Source organism: Calliopsis andreniformis, chromosome 12 (assembly GCF_051401765.1).
Source record: "Calliopsis andreniformis isolate RMS-2024a chromosome 12, iyCalAndr_principal, whole genome shotgun sequence".
NCBI classification, from domain to species: Eukaryota; Metazoa; Arthropoda; class Insecta; order Hymenoptera; family Andrenidae; genus Calliopsis; species Calliopsis andreniformis.
Window position 1 is genome coordinate 6,908,861 of NC_135073.1, and position 23,135 is coordinate 6,931,995.

Consider the following 23,135-nt stretch of genomic DNA (forward strand, 5'->3'; position numbering starts at 1 on the left):
CTTCGGAGACTTTACAATCGTATATATAGGCACCGGTCGACCGAGTGGCCACTGGCATACACTGATAGTCATATACGCGGGGCGCACGAGATAAAAAAGGGAAAGAACGGGCCTGGGGTCGAAGGAGGAAGAAGGAGGAAAAAGAAGAAAGGGAATGAACGGGAATACACAATAGATAGAGAGGAAACCGGCAAGAGAAACAACCGACCGACAACGAAGGCAGACAGACAGAGTGAAGTCCACCTTCCACTTCCATTCCCTTACGCAGGTTCACTCCTACTATAACGACGAACGAACAGCCTGCCTCTGGCTCACTCGCCTGCCTATAGCTGGCTTCTCCTTCTCTGTTTCTATACCTACCTGCCTGCCTACCTTCTCTGCGCCGTGGTTAACTCGGACAGAGGCGAGAGGTGATACACTCGACACACTCGGGCCGAACGAGGGCGACGAAGACCTCAGTCACCTCCTGACATTCGGTATGGTACGACCTTACCCCACTGGCGTGCGAGTAAGAACGTACCGCCGGAGAGAAGGGCTGAGAGATACCGAACGGAAATTCGTGTAACCCGGAACCGTGGAGGAGTCCCAGTGAAAGGGATAAAACGACAGGACAAGAAACGCAACGGGGGAAAAGCTGAGAAAAAGGACGATAAGAGAGACAGAGAAAGATTGAGAGAGATAGAGATAGAGAGAGATAGAGAAGGGTACCGCGCCAATAGACCACCCTTAACGGTGTACCGAGCTGATTCTTTTTCCTTTCCTCCAGAGTATCCCCCGCCATTCTTAAGCACCTAACTGCTCCTCCTCCCCCCTCTACTCCTTCACCATCTGAAACAGCTCTCGCAACCCCCCTTCCCCCCTCGTATAAGAATCAGTGCACCGCGTGTGTCGGACCAGTGCCAAACGGGTTGTGATTCTGTGCGGACAGTTTTTCAATTGTGATCACTCCCGGTTATCTTAGTGACCGGTGAATCATCTTGCGATCGAACAGCAGACGGCACCGGTACACCGTCTCGTTTCCCCGGCTCGTTGCATATTTTCCTCGCACGAGTACCGGCGAGCGCGCGCACGTCTTCCTAACAAGTGGAGTCCCCTGACAGTTTCATTAGACACGCTGATTAAGAGGGTACCATCGGCCTCCGTCGACTCAACGTGACTATATTATCGTACATAGATTCGATAGATATATCTTGCTTGCTCCTTGCCTGCCACGCGCCACTGTGAGTGCCTGCGTGCGACGAGAAGTGATTAAGTGCTATGCGAACATGACGACTGTAGAGGATACAGCGATGGATCGTGATCGACAGATGACGATGGAAGCGATACTGGCTCGTGACCAAAGGACCACTTCCCATCGGGTACTCGACCACCGTGTTACGCAGGACGGCATAATGACGATGACAGCGGCCAATAGGACGGTGAAGCGGCGCAAACCGAGCCCGGAAGCGAATTCCCGATATGCGGGAGTAATCGGGCCAAGAATAGACAAGAATGATCACGCACAGAGATACTTAGAGTGTGATTCGTACCTCGTACCTGCGCTTTACGATGATCGGGGGATACGGTCGAGACACAACGCATCAATCACTGCGACCACGTGGCTGAGTAAGTCCAACTACTACTGATTACAGAACGCGATGATGTTTGAAGAGATTGTCATGGAAACGTTGTACCGTTACTGTCGTTTCGATCTTTCTCTTAATTTGTGAGCCTCATGAAATTATTCGAAAATTTACTAAAGCTACTATGCATTCTTTGATACCACTCGGTGAGGACAATATTTCGCGGATATGACACTTTTCTTTTGTTTGTTTGCTCGCTATGTTTATGACGATCCGTTAGGGCAGGTGCTAAGAGGATTTAGGCTAGGGTTTAATGAGAATAGGCAACGAAGTTAATCGTTCCACAGAGATTTGCTTGTGAAACAATTAGACATTGTCAAAGGTGCAGGTGTTACCGTATGCTCGTTTTGTGTCATAAATCACCTAGTTTCGAGGTATGTACCTGTATATAGACTAAGGTTTAAATGGCAAATTTTGAATCGTCCCGCAAAAGTCAGGTTTCATTCACTGTCATTCATTGTGTTTCTGAAATGAGTGTTATATAATTATAGGTGAAGACACTCTTTATGCTACGATTAGTTTCTCTATCTTCACTTCATGTTTATTGTCAGAACAAAAGCTGCATCCTCTTTCCGGTTGCAATGACTTCTCCGAATTGATTTGGAAACCATATCAGACTACCTACATATCGTTTACTCCGATAATGTTTATGTAGTTTTTGTTAGACTGTTTCAAACTTTGAGCAAATAGCTGAAGGCATTTAATCAATTTTAGAATAAAAAATTGTCATCACTTTGTGTTTGTGTAATATTCATCTGAATCGGATTAAAGTCTATAAGTTGAGTCCTGTGTCAAAAGACTCGTACAGCGTAAAAGTTACAGTTACGAGATAAACGTCAGAGTATTCACTGTCATTTCAATGTCTCTAGCTTTGGTGTATAGTACACTGCATCTGCACATATGACGCTGACTCACGTAAAATTAATGCTTTCTTACGTAATGGACGTCCTTAACTTCTCTCAGCTGTTTTCTTCGTTCTCGATACTTTTATTCCTTTTCGATCACAAACCACAAAAAAGAAGTGCAACTTATAACTTCGAATTTCACATGCTCTCTTCGCAGCTTCTACGTAGGATTACTTGTCGCGAGAAACATACAGGGACAACATAAAGACGTAAATCCACGAATAAAATATTCGGTGGAATTGATGATAAACTACGCTCGACATCATCACGTTGCAAGAGTTCATTCTCGAGTATCCAAATTGAAGATAGTCCACGCGTCGCTGGAGCTTGGACGCAGCAGGTGCTTCGCGAACGTGATGGTGCAATATTTTCCTCGTCGAACCATTGTCCCTCGCACCATTCCCTTTCTTAGTTTGACGTCACTTTTGAGCAAGTCAATGAACGCATTAGTCACCATCCCCGTAACGGTCCTTATCGATTCCTCCTCGATCGTGCGTTCGAAAGTAATTCTCTCGCGTGCCCCGCTACGCTTCGCGCCTTTTCTTCGTCGCGCAACCTTCAATCGGTCGCGGGATGGATGTGGTCGCGAAGTCGATGAAAAATGTGACACCGATTCCAACATCGACGCGCGCCTTCAAAGCGCACCCACCTGTTGAACGTCCGCTAGCATACGGCCAGTCCTGGCCAATGCCACGACTCACGAAATTTCCATGCGTCACACCGTGCTTCATACCGGACCTGGCAGTGAGTAATTTCGCGAATTTGGTAATAAACTGTTCATGCCGTGAGTTATATACGAGGATGTGAGAGACAGGTATGGTGTGGGCGTACTTGCAATCGAAAAATTTGAGCTGTCATCGAATGTGTATGTAATTTTTACAACCTCTTAAGTAGTAGCAAAGTGAAAGATTGATTGGGAACACATTACTGCTGAGATGCAGGTGAAATCTAGGACTGGTTCTACATGATACTTTTTGTATCCATTTGGTTCGGTTGGTGATAGGTTAAAAAGAGTGTATTTGGAATTGATTACACTAGAGGGACCAAGTTTCATCTATGGCAGCTTGTACAATTATTAATAATTGTAATTGGTAGCTGTCGGCTCCTCAAAGTTATATTACTGACAACTGGAAACCATAAGATTAACTCTCATAATATACCATCAATTGAACACCAGAAACTATCAAGAGCTACAACCTTTATTACTCTATACTTCCATAAACCAACACTACACCAATCTATCAATGCTATTCCTACCGTATATGAAAGTCAACTATCCGCTCAGAAGAAAAAGATCCTTCAATCTTCCAGTATCCAGCCACTCACTATAAATTAGACAACATAACTTCAGAACTCTTTCATCTCCCCAGAATTACGAGTTCTTCAACTTCCAGAGAGAAGAAGCAGCTTCACCTTAAGCTTCTAGAATAAAGATGCCTTAGAGTCATACTTAACCCTATCCAAAAGCGCCGCCAAGGACCATATCACGGTCCTAGGTGGCGTAGGGCTCACGTGATCGAGGTTGAAGTAAAAATGGATTAAGAAATGCGTATAATAAATTGGAAAACCGTATACACGGATCGCGTATACCGCGACCTACCGCAACGCGCTCGGTCTGGGCATGGACACGATCTGGAGGATAAGGGGGTGGCGGGACGGGAGTAATGGGGTATAATTGTCGCAAGCAATGCGAGGACAGTGCATCATTACCGCATTTTTCACCATCTTCTTGCCAGCCAACAGCAGAGATGCTCCTTGCACCGGTGTTCACCGGCTTTGCGCGCCTTACTTTTTTCCACGTAGCCGCGGGTTCTCAGGAATTTCGTTGGAACGCCGTCGCCGAGCGTCGTCGTTGAGGTAGGCCCTAGCTGTACCGTCGACACCGTCCAGGCCACACGGGGCGAAAGTATAAAAGATCAGAGCCACCGACCGTTAGATGACCGCCTACCAAATATCCCCGATTAATCGCGTGGCTAGATAAAGAGAACAGTCGAGTTCATCCCTAATGCGTGCTAGTGACTCGAAAGTTTCAAAAGATAGAGGTAGTAGTTTCAAAAGTAGTCAAGAAAATATTATTGCTTGCAGTTCAGCATGTTCCAAGACAGTGGAACTGTAGGGGTAGTGAAATTGCAAGCGCTGGAAGGTTGCTATTCATATAGAACTCTTCATAGTTCTAATTTTTTGTTCTGCTCCAATATGAGATCTAAAAGAATGTGAAGGATTTAGCTTCAGACAATCTATCCTGTTTGAAGTTAAGGAAACGATTGCCTGGAATTTTGAAAGAAATGTATTTCTTCCAAGATGAAAATAAATTAGCGATCAATTTCATTGAAGAAACTTAGCAAACGAAAAGACTTTAAACTCTTGGGACAGTGAGATAAGGAGGTAGCCTGAGCACGAGGCAAATCCGATGATACATTCCAGTTGGCAAGGTTGTAGGCTGCAAGCCACAGGTGGCTCTTTTCTTACACCTTAAGAATGCGAACTTGCTCGAAAGCGTGCACCTATCTTCGTAATTCCCTTCTCGGACAAATTTGGCCGTCCGCGACGTACATATCGTATGGCAATTAAATTCCAGTAGAGCAAAAACGTGGCGCGATTAAAGAAACTGGCGAAAGTACGCTATACGTATACGAGCGACAAGTAAGGAAATATAATCGTGGATGCCGAGATCGTTTACCTGAATCACGGCAACTTCTACCTCGATAAAAATACTTGCCGCATTATTGAATAGGCATTTTTTCGAAAGTGTACACGGCTCTATGTGCGCGCTGTCGGAAACTCTCTGCCGCTAATGATATCGTCCCGCGGCTGTTGCTTAGATCTTAATTGCGCGTTCACCGTTTCAATCGTCATTCCATTAAAAACGTTCCCTTCCTAGTTAGCGACTTTCAGCGACGCGAGAAACATCGCCTGGCCGAAATCGACGAGTCTGAACATCTAGCTCACGTGCAGTGATGTAACCTGCGTGAGTGCAAATTCTCGTGACATCCATCGAAACTTCCTCCAAAGTCGATGCCTCGGCGCTTCGGAGTGTGATCTATCTATTCTCAATTGGATTCCAATATAATCGGCTCGGTCGAAGTCGAGGAGCGTGTCTCTGCCAGCTTGTCGTCGAATATTTCCGTCCGTCGAATTACAACGAATCGACACGCGCTGTCCTCGAAAAATGAAGACGGCGGGATTCGGGTAATTACCAGGGACTCGTAAGAAAAGATATCACCGTTAGACGGTGTGTCGGCGCGTTGACACGGTTTTCGCGGTTACTTCGGGGCGCGAACTTCCCCGCGGCGAATTGCTCTGTCGCCGCGACGCGAAACGCACTTAAGAGCCGCTCATTAATATGCGTTAAGTGTCCGAGATGTCTACCCCGTTCTCCCCCTACCTCCCTCTTTCTCGCTGCCTCTCTCTCTGTCTTTCTTCGTCCGCTTATTTTCCTCTCTTCGCGACTCGGGAACGCGTCCGTCGCGCACGTTGCATCACGCGGCGCTGCACATTAAAATTAAATTCGTTAGCGCCCGTACCGTCGCACAACATACCTACATTCGCTAGGCAGTTGACGGGCTTCTAGACCTCTGAGCTTTTCGCCAAATTGTGCTGATAACAAGAACTTAATTGGATAGTGTACAAAGTGGTTAGTCGGTGTTAGTTTGCACGTTGATACGAGAAAGAAAGTTACAGATACAGGGTCAAGGCTTTGACGTCTAAATCCTGTAATTGAAGGTGAGAAAAAATGGGAAAATAGTTCCACCAAAAATAGACTGCCTGGGGAACTTATAACGAATTTAATTGAATCCATTTTCCACTTCGCCGAAATCGAAAAAATATTAATAGGTACACGAAGTGATTCGGAAGTAATGAAGTTTCTCAGGAACAATCGATCACTGCTCACGCAATACATAGTTATCATAGTATATATTTACTTTCTACAGTCTTACGTCATTCATTACGATGAATGACCTCCTATAAACAGTACTTAAAAAGAAATCAACGATAGCGGAAACTCCAAGAAGCTTCCAACAACTGGTATCGAAAATAGTTGTAGAGCAATATTTTATCCACTCCTCTTACTCTTGCTTATTTCATCAAAACGGACAGCAGAAGAGACATCAGCGAGACTTCCCAGTGATTCACAAGAAACAATATTCCCATCGTCAGAGACAAACCAAGTCTGCAATAGTGTCCAATCGGTTCTAAAGCCCAGGTGAAGAAAGAACGTTAATCCGCTAGTGTCAGAGGGGGTCGCGTTACAGATGGGGCACAAGGTATTCGCTGGGAGCGAGTCTACTGGACAGCATCAGCGTCGGAAGACGGGTGGTGTTTAAACGGGAAAAGAGAACTCGTACGTGGTAGACCGCGGTGGTTATACACATCCTCCGAATGCGTACGCGACTGCGGATGGTTTGTCGTCGTAGCGGTGCACGTGATCCCAGGCCCCTCATCAACGGTCGTAACTCGTGAAATAATGTGACGACGAATTCGCGTGGACGTAATTCGACGAGCGGTGATCCCGAAACTGCCGGATGATCATAAGACGGTCTCGATCGAAATCTACCATTTAGGCGCTTACTATCGATGAACAGCGTACCGGCGGGAGGGGGGGAGGACGGACGGGGAAGGTAGAAGCAACGAGCCGGAAGCTCCCGTGATGATTTCTCTCGAGGGCATCCTCTCTTGGCGCATCTCACGTCAAATCGTTGATTGCTACCAGCCACCGTGGTTGCCCCTTATCTGCCTCTTAATACGCCAACGATTCTGTTAATAACGTACCGTGGCAGTTAGTCATGAATTGGAAATAAGACGATCGGAGTCGGAATGTGCGAGCGGTGCCGCCGAAATTAACGGAAAATTACCTTTTCAATGCTCTTGCTCGGTCATCCCGTTTCTTCGCTGACCGAGAGTCATAACGTAGCGCCGTGGAACAACGGCACGGTGTCACGCGAGAGTTTGACAGTACGATTTTAACCAGTCGTTTGTGCATAGGTATACCTTGCCACCGGTTGTTGATTCTCCTTTCATCAGGGATGATTAAGGTAAATGACCCAGTAGCCAACCATGTCCCGGTACCTGGACACTACCCCTAATTTTATTTAATTTCAAGCTTAAATTCTAATGTGCCTAATAAAGAACAACAGAAAACAAAAACTAGTGTCATAAAATAGAATATTCAGTTACTGGAATACAATTCAAGTGTCGGGACATGTTTGTTTAGGTTGTACATTTACTAAATCATGTGATATCTTAAGCGGCCAGGTATTCAGTCATTTACCTTATTTTTCCAACTGTGTAACTTAATTTATTTGCAATTCGGTACAATTTAGTCACCTATTGTTTCCTCTATCCTCTGTTACACTAGTATAATAACGATTTAATCGTTCTGCTTTGACTTTCAGGGTTAGGCAGTTTTCTGGTGACCTTGCTCGTAGTCTCGGTGCACGGGGCCCCGACGATGACCCTCGAGGAAAGACGACTGAGCTCACCCCCGAAGTGGGTGAACCCGTGCGGCCTCGCCGCTGAAGACTTCACCGGTGATTTGGACGTGGTGCAGCTAAGTGACTTGCAACTCCTAGACCAAGTAGTCGTTCAGGCGAGAACGGCGCAGATGCACGCGGAGCTTTTTCGTGATGATTACGTGAGTACCATTAGACCATTGTTCTCTGAGCCTTTCGCTTACTTGTTGCGCGTTCGTCATCCTTCTCGCCTTGGGAAAGTGTATCCACGATTTTCGAGAACGTACAGCGACGTTTGTATCGGCGATCGGAGACGGAGATTAAGTTCATCAATGGTTCGATAATTATTGACGTGACTTCTGGTGGGGATCGGACGGGGAAAGGGGACGTCGAGCGGAAGGCAGTTATGGCAGTACTTCCGGTCGTACGGACGTTGATCGTAGAGTTCCATAGACCTTCGAAAGAGATCTCGGACTTACGAATCGGCTGTTGTACCCGACCGATGATATAGCTTCTTCATTTGACGTTGTATCACGCTATATGAGGACGAACCTTGTGTTTTTGTGGTTTTTCATAATTGTAGAGAAATTAGCTTCTTAAGGCGCATTTCCACTGGGGTAACACTAGGCGACTTGAGGCTTGTCACAATAGTTTTTAAATATAATAGTATATACACATTTTACAATAATTGAAAAATAATTTTAGAAAACTTTTAAACAAAACTATGGTTTTGTAAATAATTTTTCAATTATTGTAAAATGTATCTTGCACCGGTTATTATAAAAATGTGTGTAAGTCCAATACTTTTTCTGAAATGTATGTTTTGGTTTTTTTGTGATTTGGCGCATTTCCATTCGATTCATTTAGTAAAATTACTTTTTTTAAATGTTAGACTTTAGCACTTTCATAATAACCAGTACAATATAGGTAGATACTATTAAAGTTAAAAAATATTGTGACATACTATTGGTCGTCTAGTATTGCCTCAGTGGAATTGCGCCTTTATGAAGCGTGATTTACATGCATATAGAAAGTGAAAATATACAGTACGTGTAATATAGAAGGAATTTGAAATAAAATAAAATAATTGTGTCTGTAATCCACAGTTTCTCTGTTATTTTTGCTATTTAGAAAATACTAGACACATCTCATTTATCGAGTACATTTTACAACGTATTTCCAATTTATAATAAAGAAAAAATGATCGATTGAATATCTACTTCTTCTGCACTCTACGCAGTGCCATATTTCCGTACCTGGTACTAATTTTCCTCACCATGCAATTATTCAGACAAATGTCTCATTCCCATTGCGCAATCAAGCGAGTTCACCTGAACATATTAATATTTAAATATTTGGCGCAAGATGATCGGAGAGTGGCTATAACAGAATTGCTCTGTTTCTCGTACTTCGAATATCATGGTATAATTTTTATCGCCCATAATTGCATACATCGGATCATTCGGACCGCAAGGATCGACAGAAATAAGAAGTATCGTTGACAGGAACAATTTCAATTCCTCTCTTGCATTATGATCGCCGCTGGGCGTTTGTCTACCTTTCCTGTCTGTAGCTTTCGTGAATATTATGAAATGTGTAAGCGATCTGACGGAAAAAAAGAAATAGATCCGTGCGACCGCGCACGAGGATCCTTCGTTTCGAAAGAATCTTCCCAGCCGATCGTGCCTTATTATCTCTAACCAAGGACAATAAATCACGGAGCGGGCCTCGGCCCGTTACTCAAGGTTCCTCTTCTGAAACGATCCGAAAAAAGAGACGTGGAAACCGCAGGATCGAAGGTACGGTTACACATGCGAAACTTTACTCTCGTTTTTTAGGACAGATTAACCCTGTCCCCCTAGTTATGCATCGTGCACACGTGTCGACATGATTCCGGGTCTACAACTGAACGTCCTTACGTGCCCGCCAAATTCTTGGACTCACCTGACTCATCCTTGGCGGCCGCTCTACGCGCTTCCTGTTTCTCCATTACCCCGGGACTTGTTCGGGATCGTTGTGTGCATTGTGCAGTTTGGGTTACAGTATCTGTTCAAGAAACTACTACATAGTATCAAGTGTCCCGCAAAGGCCCCATGTTTCTTAAAAAACTTTAATTAACGCTTTATACTGGTTAAAGGAAGCGAAGTATGTCTTATTAACTTGTATCTGTGAATTAATTTTAAGAGAAATAGATCAGAGATGAATGTTCATTTCAAGGTGAATTTTTAATCCAATTTATGCAAATTTATATTGGTAAAATGGTTTTTGTTTAATATTTTCAGATCTTGTCTTTTATTTTTTTTTTTATAAATTATATTTTGTGAAATATCATGGAAAATAAATTATCTCTTATGATTTCGTTCCACTGTACTAACGTTTGGTAAGGATCAATCAGCTGCGAAAAATTAAACTTTATGACCAATCTTATCAAATGAGTTCATTGACAAGGCTCTCGTATCGAATATCGTTCAGAAACGTTTCATGACTTCAAAGTATTGCTGGGAGTAGATAAGAGTGAACCTGAGAAGTGACAGGAAGCAACGGGAAAGTTTGTTAATCTATTTGAAATGTGTTTCTATTTCTACACAACTTGAAATTGCTTCTCGTTACAGGAACCAGTTTAAGTCCTAGCCTAATTTCTAAAATTACTCCGAAATAAAAACACTGCGGTCGTCATTGAAAGTATTAACGTCGAATGCAGAGAAACATATAAACAGAATAAAAACTGATAAGTGACTCCAAACCTTTGATCAAGAGTAATATTCGCAAATTCAAGACGAAATAACAGATTGACCCATATATACATATCATTTCATCTCAAATTACATATTCTGACTCCCATTCTTCATTCTCAACTACTCCCAACGGCGTATGCACTTCAGAAGGGTTCGGCAATTGGTAAACTTCCATTGAAAATGGCCAAAGACCCTGATTACGTGTTTGCGTGGCCAATATTATGCCTCCTACGCGAAGCAAGTATGGACTGGGGAATTAGCATTCATTGCGTGCGACCACAAAGGGTATTTGTGTCTGTCCGTACGCATAGGGCCCGTTCCGCCCTGTGGCACCGCCGAAGTCACCGTGGAAACGGTCCCCGTTACATCATCGCTCGACGATACTCGATACGGATGTTTTCTAAGTCAGCGCATAATCCGATATCGTTTGGTTCGCTAACAGTCCTTCTCCCTTTCGTCTTCCTCCACGGCTGCCCCTTTTTCCCTCCCCTCTTGGGAAAATGAACGCAGTGCGCGGTACAGGCAAGGCAACCTGCTTAGAAACTTCACAGGGTGTTCGTCTACAGGTGGAAGAGAATTTAAGGATTGATTCCAAGCGATAAAATAAGATGACAACTAAGAATAACTAAACTGTGAAGTCAAATCGGTTATTTGTAATGGAAGTTCAAATAAGCTTTATGCATGAAATTTCGTAACTCTAGGTTATTTAGTTTTATCTACACTATATGAGGACCAATGTTGTGAATAAGCAATGCGGATTATGAAAGGGTTAATCATTTATTAATTCTAAACGTTCCAGAATTACAACCTCTAATTATGGAATTAAGACAGCTCAAGATTTTCAAGTTAATGAAACATTCTCTTTTAAAGAATTGCTGTGTATACGTGATCGTCTACGTATTTAGTAAATAGGTTTTGCTAGCTAGGAACAATTTGTCATTCTTAACATACTGCCGTAACTACAAAACCACAACTTTTGCATGTGGTCCTAATTCGATGGCTAGGGATTGTGATAAAATGAAGTTACAACTCAGAAAATCGAGTAGCTCCACTATTAGTATGAAGCTGATAGTAAGGATCAGACCATGAATAGCCACTACTCGAGATCAGTATTGTAAACTTCTACGGTAACTGGATAAGGCGATTGCCATTCTACATCAATAACTATGATACACTTTTTTTAAATGTTCATAAATAATGCACGAAGGCTTAACTGTAACTTCGTTATTCTTGCTTTTCGTATCACTTGGACGTCTAGTATCGTACCACCTCTAGCCAAGCACCCTGTACAACGCGTGTGTCGATTCACGACAAGAAAACGTTTTTGTTCCGATTGGTGCGAACTGGGAGTCGCCTTCGGTAGCAAGTTGTCGGGACGTCCCGCGGCTGAGAACGACTCTGGGCGACGCACTGTCTGGTGGTCCAGTGACGTCACGTTCCAGGTCTCGTTATCGTTTTAGCGTCGGCGGACACCTCCGCGGAGGAAAAGTAGATTAGAGAGGCATACCAGGAACCGAGGAAGTTTCGTGAGACTGATTGCTCTCGGTTGCACGTGGCCTGTCTTGCGATACAATTTCGAGTCGTCCTTTGTTCCTGGAGCTGCCGCGACTGTTACCTTCGCACGGTGCAGCTTTGCACTCTTTCGGAGTATCTTCATAGTTCGAATTTGATTAGAAATGGAGGGATTCGGTTTGAGAAGCTTTCGTTTATCTAGGTCGAGGTCTAGTTTTATGAATGTGCAAGGTGACTCAGAGATGGCGTCGATACTTTGAAAGATAATGATATTGATCATTAGAGGAAAATGTTTTAGTAAGCACTCATGCGAATTTTAATTCAAATTATTTTGAATATTATTAATAATATTTCATTTGTTTAATGTTCAGTGATATTTAACGTTTTAAGACCTTTTTAATATAGTAGGAAATTTTATGTATGAGTTATACAGTATATTATTTAATATAGATTGCATTGAAATTATTTGATTTTTCAAAGCTTGATTCTTTCTAAATTAACGTTTTTCATGAAAAACTAGACCATTAGACAAGTAACAAACACTTGTCAGAATAGTTTCCAATTGTTATCTAATTTTTGTAAATCGAAATTTCCAACTTCAGTTACTTTCAGCCTACAATCTTTGACAATCCATTAAGCCAGCTAGCCCGAACTCTCATCATCATAAGCCAAGAAGCAAACTATGTCATCGACAATCCTTTAACGCAGCCTTCATTCGGGGGCGCAAATGAATTATTTCGGTTATGAAACGTGCCGCGCATAGAATCGTTAATCGATGCAAAAATACATCGATGACGTAAAATACAAAGGCAAAACGTTTATGGTTAACGCGCCGGAGAGAGAATTGTGTGACGCGTCCTTGCGAGATGCCCGTAAGCAAGTGCATGCGGTTATATCCGATATACTATTCCTCGTAGATAGGAAGTCGGACGTCTACGAGTCGCATATACGCGCGTCGGTACGTGAAGGAATCGGATAAAATATCGGAAGCGGAGGATTCCAATAAATCAGAATCGGAAGCTGCCCCTCCCCGCCAAGGATGGGGCATCTATACACCACAGCGGCACTCTGCCTGCATACTAAAGCGCAGACCGGATATACAACCCGCCAGTGCATTTACTCGCCTCGATACATTCAGTACTCACTACGGCACGTATTTTCTGCCACACCGCTCCTTGTCGCCGCTGACATATTTTTCATATGTACCTCGCTCACAATTGCTTCTACAAGGTTTTCGAAAAGAGTGATTCAAGGATTTGTTGATCTAATGGGGATTAAAATATGCATCAATCTCTGTGTGAACATTTTATCTGAACTCTTGTTTAATTAAAGGTAACTGAATTATGTACATCTTTAAAATGCACAATTCTTCTTTTATTTATACTATGTTGCTACTGTTCAAAGCAATTGAGCAGACTATTTTTCATAAACCTGTCAAAGAGATTCATTATTTCTAGTTTCACTCTTTTTGCTAATAAAAAATAGGTTCCCTTAAGCACAGGCTTGATGTTTTAAAAGAGAAAAAAATGAAAAAGGACCGTAACCACAGTTTCTTTTTCTCGTGTCAGACCTCATATTACTCGGGACACAAAATTTCTAATCAGCCAGAAAGCTAAGGAACAACTTCAACAAAAATATTTCTCAAAAACAGTTCAACTGGCATCAATACAAATCTCAGTAGCGAAACGATCGACAAAATTAGAAAATTCGTGAAGATCGAGAAACTGTCGCGTTCCTTTTGTATCCCGCTGACCGCGGCGCGGCGCACTCGCGAGAGCAGCGAGCCATTCAATCGGTTCGAGGCCGTCGCACCGAAATTTTATAACTTCTAATAAGCGGTGGAGCGTTGAAGCCGCGCTAGAAGAAAGACTGAGAGGCTAATTGATTTTGACGGGTCCTCGGGAGTACCGCAGAGAGACCATACCTACTCTTGCCAGCCTACTTCCTGTCAGTTTTCAGCCCGGTTTTACGATTATTCGTGCCCCGGTGTGGCCGAGGAGACTTTTACGAGGCACAAAAGGCCCGCGTCTCAGATTTGTTCGCCGCCAGTGGTTGTTAGCGACAATTCCTTTCATTCTTCGCTTTTTCTTCGCCCGTTCCTATCCGCTCTCCCGCTAAAACCATCTCGTTGATTGCCTCGAACAGCGAACAGCAAGCGCGACGAGACCCCTGCGGATGCTCGCCACCTTCCTCTCGAAATCGAATAAACCTGGACCTTTAAGAGACGCGCGGGAGAGAGCTCCTCTGTTCTACTCACGTGAGAGCGTGTGGAGGATCCGCCGGGCCGAGTCGTGAATAACTAACGAGCATCGGCATCCGAAAACAAGTCATAAAACGCGCCGATGGAATTCGAGTAGTCCTTTCGGACACTTTAATTCCGCAGGGAATGGGAAGGCACGAAGATCAATTGCGGGAGAAACGCGTGGAGGCCGCGTTTAACGTATTCATTAAGGGACCGTTTGCGTGAAATAATCGTAAAGCTGGTTAATTGCTGGTTCGATTCTTGATCATGAAATCGCCTGATATGGAGATCCGCCGATAGACAATGTTGCTATTGCGTGGATAATAACAGTTCGTGACGCAATCGATGACCGCTCGGATTTAATCATCGACGTTTAATGTTCCTCATACAAAGTGTCTGTTTTGAGGAGTGCTTAGTCTTCTTAGAGGGTTTCATAACGATTTGGGCGTGGAGAGGGATCGATTACCGATCGGAGAGAGTGGGTAGCTTTGGACACACGAGACTTGATGATGGCTAGCGTGAGAATTCGAGTCAGCAAAATGGGCCCGTCTTGTATTCTGTGGTCCTTGAAATCTTTGTGGTATTTGAATATTATTTTTGAGGGCCTTGTTGAACATTGTTTTCTTGGTGGGCTATGTATGCAATGTTGGGGGATTAGGAAGCAATTTTTGAGAAGGAATAATTTATCAAGCTGAATGCCAGGTTGTTCCTGGCAGCAGCGTAGTTCTCAGGAATGTTGTTTGTTTGTAAAGGCATTATCACAGTCTGCAGGTCGTAAGTGTAGTATCGCGTGATGATTATTTCCATTCCTGGGCCAGATAAAGGTTTGGATAACCACGTTATCTCTGTGCCGGCCAGCTGGTCCAAGACGAGAGGTCGAAGACACGTTCGCTGATATACGTACGAGAGACAGGTCTTACTTATTTATAAGATCAGCATATTTATGATCTATAATTATTCTCTTTCTAAATACAGTACTTCTCAATGTGAGCTCATTGTTATATTCACTCTAGCCTGAAATTATTTCGAGCAAAACAGCTTTGCTTGAATATGAGATCTCAGAAACTTACCTTTCGCTATAAATTCATTGAAATATATTTTTTACATAACTTGACTAGCACAATTATGATGACATAATCCGATAATTACATTTGCTGGACAATCTTTGAATAACTCATTCTCTATGAATATCGATAATGTCTCTAAGATCATCGACTATTGATTAAATACTATTGCTCAAATAGGTGTACTAAGCTGTACACTCAAGAGCTTCATACAATTTCATAAATTACTCCCCTCTTTCGCAATACCAATAGACTGACAAATGCCTATCAACGCTATCAACCGTGAATTCTCGCACGCCACATCCTCGTGACGTTTTGGCGCGTGCTAGTTCGACCTTGCGACCGTTTGCATCCCCGATCGAAGTTTCACGAAACGTAGGTCGATGGACCACGCCAGGATCGAGCCTTCTCTCCTCTACTTCCTTAATTTTCGTGGGCTGTCGATGATTCACGATGATCTCCAACAATGGAAGCAATCACTCGGATATGACAATTAGCGCGTCTGACCTGGCCCCCAGACTTCCAAGTAGATTCAGAGTAACGGTCTAGCTTCCATGAGGTGACCCACCTCGGTATTCCCAAAAAGTAAGCGTCGCAGCTCAAGGCGAGCGCGTGCTGCTCGCATTGGATTTGTGATCCAGGGCTTACTCATCCATCAGCGCGTTCGCCTGCATTCCCATCGTACCAGGAACGAGGGATATCGAGAGTCTCAGCGAGCACGAGGCGCTGCTCGCTTAACCGGTGACTAAACCCCACCAACCTATTATTGAACCATATTGCTCCCCTAATGAAGGAGTCGTGCTGATTTTTGCATGCATACCGCAAGCTGGATGCGAACCACTTTGCCAACGCTCTAAAATAAAGACATTCAGGGTTTCATGATCCATTATTGCTACCCTCGGTGTGCGAATACAGGTAATTTGCGCGTTACACAAGAATTAAGTTATGAAAAAAAATCTGCGCTTCGCTCGCGAACCCTTTCTCACCAGCTTCCCCTAGTTTACGCTCTAATTTTTATCGCGGGTAATTTATTGGTTTCGCGTATGAAGTAGTTCTTGATTTGTAACCGCGCATTAAGTCCAGTCTGGTTAAAGGATGATTTTTTTCTGGCTTGTAAAAAGTTTATACGAAAGAAGCAATCGGCATGATAATATGCGTACGTAAATTTTGTAACACGATGGTGGAGGTTAGTGAAATTATGTTCCATATTACAGAATTATTGTAATTATTATAATTCTGGATGCATTTTCTTGGAGAGACAAGGATGACGATTGCACTTGTGTTTCTTTATCTGATCTTTCAAGTTGTGAAGTTATTTAATTGTTTTCTTCATTTTTTCTTTTTGATTTTACAGGCCAAGCGTACTTTCAACATCGACTTCGCCGATTTGCACTCGACGTTTAAGGACAATCATTATGATTGGCTCCCTGGACCGAAGGAGATTCCTAAACAACTGGGAGAACAGCTGGATCAAGAGTATCTCGATAAATTGGAAGTACGTCTAATTATTTGAAAAACATTTTATATTTATCTTCTAAAAAGAATTAGAAATAAAAAATTTGTATTACGTGACCAAGAAGTCCAGAGTAATTTACGAATGAATCAAATTTTTACTACGGTTGATTTATATATTTTCTAACGATTTTTCTGAATATTACGTCTGCAAATTCTTTGACTACCTTTGTACATTATTTTTTCTACTCATTCAGAAAATTAATACAGACCACTATCTCTTGTAGAGTTCATTGAGAATTATCTTATATTACAAGCGTAGTCCACTTTAATAAAAATGATTAATTCCTTTTCACAGCTCGACACGGCCCTTGTAGACGCCTATGAATACATGCAAAAGTATGCAGTGGGCTTGGAACAGATAGTCTGGGATCAGGAGGATCTTCAGCTTGAGTTCCGGAAGAAGTTTAAGGACACGGAAAATAAGCTGCGAACGGTAAGTGTGGAATCGTAATTGAACTTGATTTCATTACTGGTCATCCCGGTTGCAATACTTCTTTCCTTATTCCCTCTGTATAGCCTCTACAAACTGTATAAAAAAAAGAACAAGATCATACAACTTTCACGAGCTAAGTACACTATCTCAATTTAAATCATGCTACTTTCCATTGTAACAAACGGGATAGGAAAAAAGTGGCACCTTTACGAGTTTTACGTAAAACCTGAACAAACTAGTCGCGATGCAAAGGAATTTATGGCTTTATTATCCGTTGAACTTTGTCAAGTCAGTTTCCATGCGATTTCTCTCATTTCGTTGGTATATTGTTTCTAGAACGATTTACGTTGGGAGCAAAATTGTGTATTTGAAACAATAAAGTAGAAAATTGTAGGTATAATATGGAGTACTGAGAATGCAACTGAGATACATAATCGATCCCATCTGCAATGTACAACTTATAATATTATAAAATACATTTTCATCATTAATGCAAATAAAAAAAGAAAAAGAAAAGAAAAAGTGGTATTATAAAAAAACGAATGTGTTATACTCTTATACTCTCGTGTTATACTCTTTCTTTGATATAGACTCCCTCTTCACTGATAAGTTTATAGCATAGAACACATCTCCGAGATCAACTCATGCTACTGAATATTATCAGAACTATCAGTAACTATGCACTCAAATAAAACTACTTTTCTCTAAACAATTTCAAGCAACAATACTATACTTGCTTCAAGAACGAATGAAAAAAACAATAAAACAATTCCTACCTTCCAAGAGGTTGAAGCAACTCTATCACTAATCTCCCATTCAAGCTTACCAACACAACAATCTTTTAGCACCATCTCCCAACTCCAAGATAAACTACCTAAATATAACATAAAATATTTAATCTCCAGGTTCTCTGCGAGTTGCAAGTGGCGCTGGTGGAGCGGCAGCTCTCGTCGCGGCCGGACGTCACCCGCGACATCATGAAGCCCGAATTCCGCGAGATGTCATCGTCAGAAACGTTTCGTAACCTGCGCGACTGGCTGATCTTTCGGGACTACATGAACGGCCTGGAGTACGTGGTGCAGGTGTTCGAGCATCTTCGCCGTGGGCTGCAGTCCTGAGGATGGCAAGGCGGAAGCCGAAGAAGGGCTACTAGGCGACGACTCGCCCATCTCCTGAAGCCGGAACAACCCAGGCTAGCTAGGCAGCTCTCTTGAAGAGCTATGAAGATAGCGGGTAACAGGGTAAAACGCCTGGGCGTGCTCTGGAAAGCAGGCCCATAGGCCCGCCCTAGTCCTGGTTTCAGCGAGATGAGTTTCCACGACGACCACTGGCCTATCTATCAGTTGCTCATTCCGGGGACACCTCGCCGTGAGACTGATAGATACTCCGTTATCGTCGTGTCGCGAAAGTGTGCGTGTGCATCTTTATCGAACCCGACCACTGTCCCTGCCCGGAGAGCAGGGTCGAAACGGAGATCAGTGCCGAGTCTCGTCGACAACGTCACCCCGTCATGAGTACTCCATGACGTGACCAAAAAGAAAAGGGAAACAGAGTCGTACGACAAACAGCCCATTGGCTTTCGCCGCCCAGTTCACGATCGTGCAAACTTGTATGCATTTGCGCCAACTACGGTACGCGTCGCGTATCTACACTGACACAACCAACGTGTGTAATCAACGTGCGAGAAGATGGACAAGACCCACCATGAGGATCAGCTCGTCTTGAACGATGTCCTCCTCTCCGCTATCCAGCACCGTATCGTACGCGAGTTTCTCCTTCTTTTCGATCTCTTTCACGCTGTCAGCTACAAGCGCCTTGTTCTATGCAACACTTCGGTCTCTGATAAATTCCTGCATTCTCCGTCGCTGTTTTTAACATTGGATCGCACCTTTCGGTATTTCAGTGAGATGAGTTTTATCTACTGATGTCCTGTTTTAATTAATGATCGAAGTCTTTTATTTCGTTCTTTTTTATCGATGGAGTATTTGAGATGAGGAAACATGACTTGGTAAAGGGAAGTATTTCTGGTTTTTTGGAATAGTTTTTTCAAAATTCTTTGGCGGCCGTACTGACAAGCGTGTCGCGATTTTTGAGAGGTCAGAGATGGGAGATGTTTGGAGGAGTTTAGAAATCGTGAGAGCGTACGAAAAGGAGAGAGAAAGGGATTCCAATGGAATCCGTCTAAACGAGCTTGTGCACCGCAGCGGTATTATATCCTAAGTATACAAGAAAATACAGTATTCGCGCTTTAAGTTAGACTATTCGCGTGGAGCGAGAAGGAAGCAAGAAAGATTCTCCGCGTGGCAGCCGCGCGAGTAGAGGACACTCTTCGCAACGTCGAAACTTCGAATAGTTTTTTGGGTCGGGAGGTAGGTCACTCCCGACAAAACATCCGCGCCTTTCTCTTAATCCTATATAATAATTTATTGACTAACTGTAATATTATTATATTAGTATTTATTCAGATTATTTATTTTATTTTTGTAAAGATTTTACATGACCGATCAACTGTATTTAAAGCGTCTAGTTGAGCTTAAAATTGCCTAGAGTATAAGAGAGAAACAGAATGATATATATATTATTATTATATTATTATTAATATTACTAGTAGAATTTTTGGAATAGTATTCCGTGACGGAGGAAGAACGAAACGCATCGACGCGGCTGTCGCCATTTTACGTTTACACGCCGCGCTGCTGCTGCTACTCTCTTTACTCGACGTAATATGTAAATTCACTGAGAAAATAGCGAACGGTGCCCGATTCTCTCGTACTTTTAGAGCAATTTCTAATTCTTAAATCATTCGATAATCGATTTTATCCGGCAATTATTCGATGGTCTTTTAGAGGAATCTTTCTTTTTATTCTTATCTTATTAACAAAGTCAATACTTCCCCTTCTATTCTAGCGTTCAGGACGCACCCTTCAGCACCTCGAAAGTGTTTTTTATTCACAACTAAATTTTTACTTTTCGAACTCTTTAATTTTAATCATTTAAGTTATTCATAGAAGCTCGTTTTCTTTTTACCACCGTATATTCTTTCAAACATTTTACCTAATTTACTTATATTTTTTCACAAATTTTCGGACTAAGAAGGGAGCGTCGAGAATGTCACTCGAGGGTAATCACCACCTCGCAGAGTTCTCTCGTACTTACAATCCGTCAGTTAGCCGTGGTTAATTAGTAATCAAACGCTGCGATCGTGGTGCCATCGGTCGGATCGCGTAGGATCTTTATTTAAATCTCTCGTGTGATTGGCGGACTAGAAGCTTATAATAGATTGCACGAATGCGCGAAAGGGCACTCGGCTGGTCGCACGCGTGCCCTTTACGACAGTACGCACAGTCATTTTCATTTCCATATTATCGTGTCTGTGATACGCATCGTAGAAAGAGCCTCACGCGAATTATCAGTAAACGCTGAATCCAACTGCCTGATTCTTCTGCAGAGGGAGAAGAAAGAAAGAAATCGAGAGTGGAAGAGGCACTGTCTCTGTATGCTGCATAAGTGAGAGTGAGAGCGAGAGAGAGAGAGAGGGGCCAATTCGAGTGGCAAAGTCGACCTCGTGAATCGATCTCCAATGCGCATTTCATTTTATCACGATATATATTTTATAGTTTTATTTTAATACACGGTTCTTTGATCCTTTCGAAGTACTCAACACTTTTTAAGTATTTCTTTTGTTTAAGTAAGACTGCCATTTAGTTCGATCGAAGGTACTCTGAAAAATTGTGTGTACGGTCGTCGAAATCGAGTTAGGCCTGTAATAGATGGAAAGTACTTCGGTAGCGTTTCGATCGTAAGCAGCAGCGCAGCCTGTTCGAACATCGATCAAGATTATCCTACCGATTGTCGATGAATAGAACCCTTCCCCCGTTTTCGTTTCTCACTCAGGAATGGAACGTCTGTTTCTGTTTTCCAATATCTGATCGGTTACTCAAAATTGTTCGTGTCGGATCAGCGTGAGCACGCTCTCTAGCGATCTCTCTGTCTCTTGTTACGAGAGCTCCAACGTGTACAGTCGCGTGAAGGTACGTGGAACGTGCCAGGCGGAATGGCGCCCCGACTGTTTGCGTTTTCCTCGAGCGGTTTGAACTCGCGGAATGGAAATTTCGAACGAGGCGATATCGCGGTTACGTTGACCCATAGAACACGAGGACGTCGTGTTGCCAGTGTGACGGAGCCAGGCACATTCCACGGGATCGATACGTGCGAGATTATCACGGGAAATTCTTTCGTGTAAAGTAATTATCGATTGCTTGGTGTATGTTGTACATAAATGAATCTGATGGTATAGAAGCTGCAAAATATAATTCTATATGTGAATATGTAATATGTACACGGCCCCCCCTCCCCCCACAGAACGCCTGTTCTGTTGTATCATATTAAACCAAAGACAGTTCAACATGAATATCTATTTGATTTATTTGACTCTTCTATTACCATTATCCATATTCCTCTACTACTCTTCCTTTCAGTCAAGGTGGGATGTATTTTTTAAGGAAAGTGTGGAATCATTTTTTGAATTGATGCTTTCAAATGAAGAATGTCGTAATTCATGTTACTGCAAAAAAATGAAAGGTATTGCAAACGAAAGTGTCAGCTTTGAATTAGGAAAAATGCGACTTTAAATTTTTAATTGATAATGCATTTCTTTTTATTGTTTCCTAACCCTACGGGTGATAAACTGTATAGTGTAAGTACGAAGTAGTTGCTTCAAAGAGTATGAGATGAGTAAGTTCTGCTAGAGAAATTGCTACTTTAAGTTCACGATTTTTGGACAAACAAGTAATTCTGAATTAGCTTCAGTATTCCATTATCTAAATATCTACTTTGTACATAAACATTCTTCGCTTTCTCTTCTATGTAATCCAACAACATAATAAAACCTGCTCCAATACTTATCACTTTGCTACTTTAAGTACTATACATATTGAAGTATCACATCATATATAATCAATGTGCAATCAACGTTGATCCCCATATTACCACAATCTACTATCCACTTGACGTAAAAATAGGCACTGCAAAATTAGGTATAAAATTCGGCTACAACCATGCAGTATTAGATTACAAGACACCAGCTACATCATGTCTGGAATTGATTGCTACTTAATCTTGCTGAAAAATTTTCTGTCCAAGCAAGAAAGGCTGGGTCGTTTCCCATGATCAATGTCCAAGAGACGTCGTGTGTTCGGTGCTGCCTACGTCGTCGATGTTTGAGAGGAAACGCGTAAGTACATGATCATCATCCCGGGCACGGCTCTGTCCCAAGCCGCCGTGTTTGCCCACGGTGTTAGCTCGTTGTCATCGCTCTTCCAGCTTACCTTCTCATAAGGATTTCCACTTCACTCGTGCTGACCGTCTGTTTGACGATCTCTGCCCGTCTTCCCTTCTGCGTCCTCGCCCAGGTGGTTTCCCGAGCGCCGCCAAGGTGTCAATGTTTTGCCTAGCCATTAAGATCGTTAGTCCTTCTTCCTGCATCGCCGAGCAGTATTCGGCGTCGAACGATTCACAGCCGTCCAGGATTCTATCCCAGTTACGTATTCCAGCGACAGGCGATCGTCGCGGTTATGCATTAATTAAAGACTCTTTCTTTATTCCCGCTCCTTCTGACTCACTCAAGCGGGCGAGTTACAGAAAATTAATCTAACAGG

At 42.8% G+C, this 23,135-nt stretch overlaps 1 protein-coding gene across 1 annotated transcript; it reads left to right on the plus strand.

Moving 5' to 3' along the window:
- The first annotated feature begins 1,265 nt into the window (after positions 1-1,265).
- LOC143185709 (uncharacterized) lies at positions 1,266-21,889 on the plus strand. Its single transcript, XM_076388917.1, has 5 exons — positions 1,266-1,605; positions 7,921-8,159; positions 16,885-17,025; positions 17,341-17,478; positions 18,384-21,889. Exons 1-5 carry the CDS (start codon positions 1,266-1,268, stop codon positions 18,594-18,596), a joined length of 1,071 nt encoding a protein of 356 aa, XP_076245032.1. The 3' UTR covers positions 18,597-21,889.
- Positions 21,890-23,135: the final 1,246 nt, after the last annotated feature.

What these genes read in the sequence shown, in the direction of transcription:
- LOC143185709 (XM_076388917.1), top strand. Translation starts at nt 1,266, where the DNA reads ATGACGACTGTAGAGGATACAGCGATGGATCGTGATCGACAGATGACG. An exon ending in CACTGCGACCACGTGGCTGA is followed by an intron (nt 1,606 to 7,920) that starts GTAAGTCCAACT and finishes TTTGACTTTCAG; the next exon opens with GGTTAGGCAGTTTTCTGGTG. An exon ending in AGCTTTTTCGTGATGATTAC is followed by an intron (nt 8,160 to 16,884) that starts GTGAGTACCATT and finishes TTGATTTTACAG; the next exon opens with GCCAAGCGTACTTTCAACAT.